The sequence below is a fragment of the Oreochromis niloticus genome, linkage group LG20 (genome assembly GCF_001858045.2).
Source record: "Oreochromis niloticus isolate F11D_XX linkage group LG20, O_niloticus_UMD_NMBU, whole genome shotgun sequence".
In the NCBI taxonomy this organism is placed as follows: Eukaryota; Metazoa; Chordata; class Actinopteri; order Cichliformes; family Cichlidae; genus Oreochromis; species Oreochromis niloticus.
The window spans coordinates 8,445,350-8,455,991 of record NC_031984.2 but is presented as its reverse complement, the minus strand read 5'-3'; the positions used below and the strand labels follow the sequence as shown (position 1 = coordinate 8,455,991).

General features: G+C 39.9%; 1 protein-coding gene across 2 annotated transcripts; it reads left to right on the top strand.

Moving 5' to 3' along the window:
- Positions 1 to 925: 925 nt before the first annotated feature.
- Positions 926 to 6,643, top strand: mul1 (mitochondrial E3 ubiquitin protein ligase 1). Of its 2 annotated transcripts, none has more exons than XM_005448413.4 (5): positions 926 to 1,083; positions 2,851 to 2,996; positions 3,085 to 3,172; positions 3,268 to 3,388; positions 4,856 to 6,643. In XM_005448413.4, exons 2-5 carry the CDS (start codon positions 2,877 to 2,879, stop codon positions 5,583 to 5,585), a joined length of 1,059 nt encoding a protein of 352 aa, XP_005448470.1. In that variant the 5' UTR covers positions 926 to 1,083; positions 2,851 to 2,876; the 3' UTR covers positions 5,586 to 6,643. The 2 variants fall into 2 exon arrangements, with proteins under 2 accessions (XP_005448470.1, XP_003439169.1); XM_003439121.5 differs by lacking the exon at positions 926 to 1,083 and adding an exon at positions 1,124 to 1,362.
- Positions 6,644 to 10,642: the final 3,999 nt, after the last annotated feature.

Genomic DNA, 10,642 nt, shown 5'->3' with positions numbered 1-10,642 from the left:
GAAAAGTGGCTCTCGATCTCACCTCAAACAGAATTCAGCAGCTCAGCTTCTTACTGGGTTTTCAAACATCCAAATCTTGGCTTCCTTCCACTGGATCTCTGTTTGTTTTAGAATTTTTTTGCACAAAATTTCACTGATCACTTCTCAAGCAGAAATCTTGACTCTCAAGTGGGGCTCTAGGGCTTAAATGTAAAGGTGACTCTGCTTCTGCCTCAGCTATGGGAAAATCTGCTTTTGGAGATAAGGCTTTCATATTAACTTCACTTATTAAAACATGTTTTTTATAGATGTGCCTTTTCTGTTGCTCTCATTTTAATGTTTTTTTTTTGTTATTATTGATTTTAATGTTTCGTTTGCATAGAATTATGTCTATTGACATTTTAGCTCTTGAGTGTAACCTTGGCTTTTTGTTTCAATTAACCTCTTGAGTAGATGATTTTGGGGGGGGGTGTTTAGCATGTTTTTCAAATCACTTTTTAAAAGTGTATTTTATTTCATTTTGACCTTTTTATTTTCAGTTCAGTTTAGTTTCTGTTAATTTCCAGAGTGGCTATGCACATTTCATTTTAGTTTTTATTATTAAATAAGTCCAATTTCAGTGTTATTTTGAGCATTTTATGACTATAATGTGGAGGAAGTCAGATTCAGATTTAGATGAGATGTTTTTAATGTCATATAAACATTCCAGTCTCACTAAAGAAATGCACCAAAGCCTCCTTATGCTTGACAGATTTGGCTACACTGATAAAGACTAAATAATTTACTATTTTTATATTGTCTAGTTTTGTAAGCACTTAATATAATTTCAGTTTGTTGTTGTCGAGTTTCAGCGTTTATTTGTTGTTCTTTTATTTTGTTATCTAAAATGTTTTTGTTTATTTTATTGTTTTGTTTTGTTTTTTTCAGGCCTAGTTTTTACTTTAGTTTTATTTAACCTTGGACAGGAGCTGGTATGGCTGTCAAGTTCACGAATAGATGTACGCTGCCACACTGCCATCTACTGGTTGGGAGGCAAAGTGCACGTCGGTGTCTTTCCCGATGTTGGTTGTTGGCTTAGCTGTGGAGACTCTGCTGATGTTTCAGGTTTGTTGACAGGAAATCGAGTGTAAATGTGTGGCTGGACAGTCCGTTAAAGCTGTTGTTAGTTGTCTCCTTATGTGACGGCTGCAGCTTATTTCAAACAAATGTCTCAGCCGTCCTTTAATTTCCAGTCAAAGCATAGCTAGCAAACTGCTAATTTAGCCAAGCTAGCTAGTAATGTCAGTTAAGGAAGTGAAGGAAATGGTAACTTTAGTCAACACTCCAGCTAACGACTTCGCTTTAAACGAAAGGATATTTACTGGCAACGACTGATATTACCATGTAAGCTGATGATTTAATTGTTAGCACTGAGTAATGATGTGTTTGCTGAAGCTAACTTGCTTGTCGTGTTAGTTAATGGGGGCTATTTTAGTGTCCAGACTGGAGTAACCATAAACTGTATATTTACCGTTTAGGCTGTTAGCGGTTTCCAGTCCATTTAAATATGACAAGGAGAAAAGCAAAACATTAAGGAACCGCAGACGTGACTTTTTCAAAAGTATTTATCTATACACATTAAATTATAGGTAGTTTCAATGATGCCTTATTTTTTAGATGATCCCATTTGAAATTTACTCTTAAGTTGTAACGAGATGCCACGCAACCTTTGCTCTGACGTTCCTGTTTCGGTAGATTTTTAGAAACAGCAGCGGGGAAAGCCTATATGTATTTACGGATTTTTATTGTCATTGCAACACATACTCACATGAGGTGAAATGAAATTTTTCGCTGAGGTCCAGGTTAAAAGCCAACAAGAATGAGAGAAAAGATGAAATACAAACAGAAGCAAGGAACCTAAAACAAATTAACAGTGTCCTTTTGTATAAATAAAAACAAAAAGTGTATAGTTCAAAGACACAAGTGGTTTTTCATGTTTGTTACCTTTGGCTGAGACCACTAGAGTTCAGTAGTCTTACAGCCTCAAGGAAGAAGCTGTTTCTCAGTCTGGTGGTTCTGCTCTTGATGCTCTACAGCCTCCAGCATGAGGGGAGGGGGACAAACTGTGTGTGTACTGGGTCACAAAAGTCTTTCAAGTTAGAAGAGGCTGTCTTACTGAGTCTGCTGGTGTAGATGTCTGTAGTGGTGGTGGTGGCGGCCGGCGAGGCAGCATCCAACCATCCTCTGTGCCGCTTCCACCACCCTCAGCAGAGTTGCCTTCTCTCCCACAGAGCAGCTGCCATGCCATGCATTATGTTTATTTTTTAAATATATATTTAAAATGAGTATAAACCTAATATGTTTAGATTTTTTTTTGTTAGAACAAACAAGACCTTTGAGATTGATTGGCAGAAAATTCCTTTAAAATTTTGAGTTGGGAGGATTTGCTGCTCTTTGTAATCTCATAGTAAATGTGTAGTTTGAACTGCTGCACAGTCAAAACTGTTTGTAGGATGTCCATATTGTGGAGTCTAATTGAATATTTTGGAGTAAAAACAATGGTATCCTATAATGTGGAGTTCAAGTGCAGAAAATGGAAATTGCACTTTGTGGTGGCTGTGTAAATGACAGTTTCCAACATTTGTGGTTGATCGGACTGTGGAAAGTAAAAGCAAAGAGTCTGTTGCTTTATTCAACAGAAATTTATGCATTTTCTTTTCATCTTCAGTATGCTTAAGTAAATGACACTTTTAACTGCTGATGATTTTTCTGTGGCTAAAGTGTCTTTTAGTGAGTTCCAGAAAGTGCTTTGTAGGACAAACTCTGACAGTTGTGGCCTATTGGACTGACATCAATGATAACTTTCTGATGTGTTCATCTCCTCTCTCACAGCGACCTTGAATGCTGTAGATTTCAGGATGGACTCCAGTGGGAAGCCCTCAACGGCACAGATTGTGGTTTTAGCCACAAGCTCGGCTCTGACCGCATTCTTCTATTCCATTTACAGAAGCAGAGCTACAATAGTTGCCAGATTAAAGGTCAGACATATTTCTGCATTTCTCTGTTTATCATATGAAGGGTGAAAATTCCTTACGTTTTTAGTACATATTTATTTTTATTTTACAGGAAGCAAAGAAAGTCTCCCTTGACCAAGATTTGAAAACCATCCTGTCTGAAACTCCTGGAAGATGTATCCCATACGCCGTCATAGAAGGTTTGCTGAGCCATGCTGAAAACCTAAATAAAGTATCTTTTATTTTTATTGGGAGTCCTGAAAAATACTTGATACTTATTTATTGCATACTGCAGGTGTGGTGAGATCTGTGAAGGAAACGCTGAACAGCCAGTTTGTCGACAACTGCAAAGGTGTCATTGAGAGGCTGACGCTGAAGGAGGAGAAGATGGTGTGGAACCGCACCACTCACATATGGTAAGAGGTTTATTTTTTTACAGACAGTCTGAATGTTTTGTTATTCAGCTGAAATGAATAACATTTTCTGTCTCCCACGCTAAACATCTGTTTTTTAATTTAAAAAAGGGGGAACTATTTATGCTCAGTGATTCTTGGTTTAATGATGGCATGCAGTTATCAAGTTCATTCATAAACATAGACGGAGAACAGGATTACGTGCTGATGTTTCGCTGTTGGGAAAAACAGTTGCGTCAGTGTTGTAGTTAGAGGGAGAGCAGATGGTAACGCTGACGCAGACAACAGCCTGCTAAACAACTCAAGAGCCAAATACCCTAGCAACTGAATTGAGCTTATTTCATGCTGAAGTCATCCTCTTCTCTAATAACTTGTTTTCACAGGCATAACCAAATATTCAGGGAAAAGAAAAACTGCTGCCAACTGTTTAGTGAGTCCCAGCATCCGTTTTCTGCTACTTAACTGAGTCACATGGGTGGCAGTCTAAGCAGAGACGCCCTTTTAAGGCTAGCTGAGAGACATAATCTCTCAACCATGTCCTGGTCTGCCTTTCGGTCTCCTCGCAGTTGGACTTGCCTGAAATGTCTCACCTAAAAGGCGTCCTAGTCAGATGTCCAAACCACCTCAAACTGGCTCTTTTCATTGAGGAGGAGTTGCAGCTCTACTCTTTTCCCCTGTCTCTAAGAGAGTCAGAGCAGAGAAAGCTTTTTTCCTTCTTGTTTTTATTCTCACGATCTTCTTATCCTTTCAGTCTCTGCCCACATGTCACGGTCACAGGTGAGAGCAGGAATGCTGATCGACTAGTAAAATCCAGTCTTTCCTTCACACTCAGATATCTCTTGTCCAAGCATACCGGACTCTGCAAGGGGTAAAAGTGCAGTGCATTAAAAGCAAGTGTTGGGCATGCATGCTCTGTTAAGCCGAAGTAATTGAATATTTTCAGTAACTGTGGAAAATATCCCAGCTTGAATCTCCCAAAATTGCCTTAAGCTCATTAGGTCGTTGCATATTACAAAGGCGGTGTGCAAAGAACGTATGAGGTCCTCAGATTATGTAGCAGTGACTGACAGGCTGAGGCAGAAGCAATGACTGTGCATTACTGACCTACATTCTTCTTATTAAAGCTACCCTACACTCCGGAAAAAACAAGACAAAGAAAAGATAACTTAAAAAGTCATTCACACTTGAAACTCTTAAAAATACATTTTTAAAATATTCCTTTAAAAGCTTTGAAAAATGTTTGTATGGCAGTTTTCCATAATTTGATAATAAGAAAATCTGTGAATAATCAGATTATTATTGTCATGCAAAGAAACTATTTAAAATACACTACAGCTTAAATAAAGAGCTGATAATTAAAAAAAAAAGCCCAAAAATATGGTTGTTTGTCTTTATAAGATGAGCTTTGGACTGTTGCTATTTTCTGATGCATGGATAGTAATTATAAATCATTGTAATGTTTCCACACAGGAACAGCACAGAGAAAATCATCCATCAGCGCATTAACACGGTTCCCTTTGCCCTCGGGTCACATGATGACGATATCGCTGCCACAGTCCGAGTTATACGCCCGTTAGATGCAGCAGAGTTGGATCTGGAGACCACCTACGAGAACTTCCACCCCACAGTCCAATCCTTGTCCAGTGTTATTGGTCACTTCATCAGCGGGGAGCGACCAAAAGGCATCCACGAAACCGAGGAGATGCTGCGTGTGGGTGACAGCATCACAGGAGTCGGAGAGCTGGTCCTGGATAACAACCTGATCAAGCTCCAACCACCCAAACAGGGCTTCTGTTATTTCCTCACTCGGCTGGACTACGAGTCTCTCCTGCGGAAGCAGGGGAACAGCGTTAGACTCTGGAAGATTCTGGCGATTGTGTTCGGCATGGCTGCCTGCTCCACGCTCCTCTACATCCTGTGGAAGCAATACATCCATCGCAGACAGAGCAAGAAGGAGAAGAGCATACTTGAGGAGTTCAAGGAACAACAGAGGAAGCGTTTGCGTGAACTTAACATAGAGGAAAGCAGCATATCCCCCACCAGCTGCACTGTCTGCCTGAGCCGGGATCGCTCCTGCGTGTTTCTAGAGTGTGGTCATGTGTGTACCTGCAGCCAGTGCTACGAGGCCCTGCCAGAGCCAAAGAAATGCCCCATTTGCAGGGCATCTATAGACAGGGTGGTGCCTCTTTACAACAGCTAATGTGCAACAGTCCTGTCAGCCTGTTGCAGCCATTGTATACCTTGAAGATTATCTTTCAAAAACTGCCTTTTCAGGCTCGAAACGGGCACTTGTTTCTGCTTTTCCTGCCACAAATCTCTGTGCTGAATAATAGTGCGTTTACAGCTCCAATCAAATGTTCAAATCAAAATTGAAAACCGGAATTCATCTTGATTGAGAAAATGGATTTCCCTCCTGTCATGTTCAGAGAGAAAATGAGGTCTTTGTGTGCTCACACTCTCACAGATCTTGGCCCTGGTTCCTGATAATCTAACTAAGTCTCTGAAAGCATTTTCTGAGGCGGATAAAAATGGAGTTTATCAGTTAAAAAGCTTGAATGTTGTAGAAACATTTGTGATTGTTCAGTGAGAAAACACAGCTTAAAGTGCAGTTGTCAACAGCTTTCTCTGCTTGTTGCCAAATTACACCAACACCCTTAGGAAGTTAGTTAAGATTAAGTCACACACTTCTATAAATATATCCATTTGAGCACTTATTATCAACATCTTCCTGTCATTCGTGTAAGTATGTGACACTCAACATAACAAAAAAGTGTTATATTAGCCAGAAAAGTCGAATTTAAAGTGTCAATCACCGGTTACGGTTTGATTCTGTTTCACGTTATTACATTAATTTGCCACAAAGAGAAAATGGGCATCGTACAAAATATAGCTGCTTTCCATCTGCAGTCTCTGAAAGATCATCACAGGGTTTAGAAATTAGCATAAGCAATAAAAGCTGCAGTTAAACCTCCTCCCAGGCCCTTCTGCAGCCTTTCACAGCCAGAGCAGAAGGCACACTTCAATGTTTGAGTATCTCTAAGAATGTTTGTAAGTTATTTTGCATTTGGGAAACTTTTTTTTTGTTAATGGTGTGGATAATCCAATAAGCTTAGCCTTAAGGTGCTTTTGGGAAACGGGCTCATTTTGCTTATCTTAATTTGTTTTGTTTTCCTGCTAGCATTTTTTTTAAGGGTATGTGTTGTGGTCATTTCTAGCTCTGTGTTTATTCTTTGGCTCTATTAAAGTAGCTTTACATAATTCAATGGTCAAAATTATTTATCTCATACTGGACCTTGATGCAGCTGCTCAGATTCTTCACTGTCGGAAACAGGCTGATTTAGCTCCTCCACATTTAAAGCTGTCGTCTTTTATAAAGGTACTTTTTGTCATTACCCTACAAGTTTAAAGAAAACTTTGGCCACCCAGAGGGCAGTGTTTTAATAGTGGATGCTGCTGTTTAACCTTTCTTTCCCACCAATTCCTAATCCCAGTTTGCCAGTATAAGTAGGAAAGTTTCACTTATCTGTTCCAAACAAAACAAACATGTTGTGGACATAAAGTCAAAGCTTCTTTGGATTCTGTTGATAGTTTTAGTTCATTTATAAGGTTTTTACAGTATCTTTTAGCCATCTTGCTTACAATTGGCTTGTAAGCGAGATTTTTTGGCTATTAAAATATTAAATTACATCACGGTGTAATTTTGGGCAGCACGGTGGTTAGCACTGTTGCCTCACAGCAAGAAGGTCTGGTTCTCTCTCTTGGTACTCCGGCTTCCTCCCACAGTCCAAAGACATGCAGTTAGTGGGGAAAGATTAATTGGGAATACTCTAAATTGCCCATAGGTGTGAATGTTAGTGTGACTGGTTGTCTTTGTCTGTGTGTTAGCCCTGCAACAGACTGACCTGTCCAGGTGTACCCTGCCTCTCGCCCTAAGGCACCTGGGATAGGCTCGCCCCCCCCCCCCGCTACCCTGAGAAAGGATAAGAGGAAGAGACTGGATGTAGTATTAAAATCAGTAATACTTTATGTATTTCCCCTTGTTTTTATGGGTGCCTGGTAGAAGATAATATAGTACTACTGCCAGAAGGTGGTGATAAGGGACCTACAAGCTGTTTGCAGAGACTTCATCACTGCTGCCTGTTGTTTTTCAGCCTATGAATTTCCGAAACTTCTCTTTCTCCCACTTCAGATACTGCACTAGATTGAGTGAGACCATATGCTGAACACGGGGGCGCTGCTCTGCATGGGCACAAGTAGTTATTGATAGTGTGTTGGAGGTACCTCTCTGATTGGTTGTTTTCATTCAGGCATGGTTGATCCTTGCAAATGGTATTCAAGAGGAGTCATATGAGGTGATCTCTGTTGTTTCATACTATTGGAACATAGCGACAGTTTCAGCAAATATGACAAAAAGTAATATTTATAAATCCAGAAACTGAACCTTTTAAACTATGCGTGTGACTCGAAGCGTGTGAGATGTAGTGATAGTAGATGTTACTGTGCAAATTTGAGAAACGTGCAAGTCTAAAGACAAGTACAGCTATTAAAACGTTTTCTTGCAGAAACTAAAAATAAACTAGGTCCAGTGCAAACGGCGCCAGATAAAGTGTGGTACAACTTCACACTCATTCGAGAGCAGTTTGGGGTAGGGGGTACTATTCGAAGAAGAGTCGCACAGTTTCCAGTGAAAATCAAATATTTTCCTTGAAAAGCTTTTTGGGACTCCATAGAGAGACAGGAGTAGAAAAAACAGTTTGAAGCTGAGCATTAAGAGCAGTTGGCTGAGCTTTTAGCTCACTGGGATCTGTTGCACATACATTGATCTCATGTTTAATACCAGCACCCATTGGTGTAACAGCACATTTATGACAGTAGATGAGGAAAAGCATAGCAGGACACTTTTAAAGTCGTATTGTTTTAGCACTGGTAAGGTCTGGCAGTTCATTCCAGGTTGTGATCTGTGCGGAGGAGGCAGACCAAAGGCTGTGATTCACACCGCAGAGAGGAAGGTGGGTGACGGGGGAGATAATTGTACAACTTTCTGTCCTTGTTCTGAAGACTGGGATCAAGCTGACCCTGTCGTGTTCTTTCTTTGCTTTCCTCTGGATGCCTGCTAATAAAGAGGTGTGCAGCGGGTGCTCGGGCTTTAGTGCATTCAACCACAGTACAGAGAGTGGCAGCTTGAGAACAGTGCAGGGACAACATGTGAAAACATAATAGCCACCGACCGCTGGAGCTGAAATCAACTTGCTGACTGTTTGCAGCTGAAACCTCGTTAAATACAAAAGGAGCAAAAGCAAAAGGCTCTTTCACTTTTGTTATTAGTCAGCTGTTTATGGGAGGCGGAGATTTCTGCCAGGAGAGGGAGGTATTGGCCTGTGAGGGAAACCAGTGATTCAGATCTTGGAATTAAAGAGCATGAATAGGCATAAAAATGTGACTGCTAAACCTGAATTATAGTTATTTTCTGAATAGTACAAATCCAGCTGCAGTTTGTAGGATTCTCAGTTTGCCTCCCCATACCAGATGAATCATGCCTTTATTCATTTGGCTATTTCACTTTAGAGCTCCAAAAGGTTTCATCTTGAGGCCAGGTAAAGGTATGAAACTATCATTTTGCTGACAAATGCATGACTGTATTCAATTTTAGTCAGTGAAACTGAAAATCAAAATGTTAGATCAGATGTAGGAGAAAATGCTTGTGCACGGTTCAATTTCAGACCAGCAGGGATTCATATGTGCCTCCAGAGGAAGCCATCTTACGGCAATTTGAGCACATAAAAATGCCCTTTGTGTTTTCAAATGAATCTGTATTATTCACAGAAAGGAAAAAAATCAAATTGTGTCCTCCTACTTGATGCCATGAAACCTCAAATGTATTATTTAACATTAGATTGGAGCTTTGGCATTATCATTACATTAGTATTCAGCAGCCAGTCCACAGATATTTATTTTCAAGGAGTGAGCCAATGCTGGATGGTCTCTAAAGAAACCTGAGCTAAATGTCAGACATACAGTGTAATTGAGCAGAGAGAGCATTATCCACTCCTTCCTGCTGAATGTACTGATGGCCCCTAAAAGCTCACTTTACCACCCGGCCTGTAACTGGCTTAAAAATATTCATGATGCTATTTTTTTTTCTTGCAGTGTTACTGTTGACATTTACATGTTTGCAGTGTGATTCTGCAGGAATGCGATTGTAGGTTTGTCAGTTTTTCTGTCAGTGCACAGCTTTGGTTCAGTCCAGATTGGCAGTGCTGTAAGTTTTAGTTCGGACACTCCTGGTGCCCAAAAAGATTTACATGTGACCCCACAGCATTTTTCTATCATGTTACCCCATACCATGTGTTGAGACTATATTCCACATTTTGACTGATTACAAAAATGAACATCACAGTAAATGTGGTTCATAAGATTTGATCTGTGGATGCAGCAGTAGTAGGTAAGAGTTTGGTTTTAACAGTAACTGAAATATAAAAAGGGAATAACCAAGTACATAAAGATTAGTTTTTCTAGTATTAGATATGTCGGACTAGATGCTACCAAGGCTTAAGCCTGCAATGGGAAAATGCTTGAACACCAGCATTACTGTCAACAGTGATGTTTACATCGTCATGCACTGTGAGGATGCTGACCAAGAAGGAAGCCTTCACCTCCACGTTTATACTTCACCTTCTCACTCACTTCCTCTAAACATGCCTTTCCCCTCTCTTTTGTCCTAACTGATATCCTTACTGATCCAGTATGGAAATCTTACAGATGAGCCACCTGTTTGATTAGGCAAAGACTTTACACCGGATAGCCTTCCTGATGCAAGTCTCTGCTTTTATCCTGGCTTGCAATTTGAACTAAGAGTACACATTGTAGCAATCACTGTTATTTGGCTATAAAACCCCCAAATTTAACAATTAACAATTAAACAACTATCTTGTATAAATAATAACAATACATCAGTTATATGGTAAACCAAACTGCTTGAAAATCATTTGGAAATTCCGCAAGGGATGATAATGTTTGATTTAGACCTTCATTAGACTCATTAGACTTCCAGCTCCTGCTGGGTAATATGGCACACTTGACAGATCCTACCAGTGAATAGCAGCTGACCAGTGTGGTTTTGTTTAGTGGCACAAATTTTGGTTTTCTTTCTTTCTACATCCACAGTGATCTACAAATTCTAATATAATAATGTCATATAAGTAAAGTGTATTTACTGAATGTGGGAAAACATGAACAAAATTGTTGAAATGGTATATT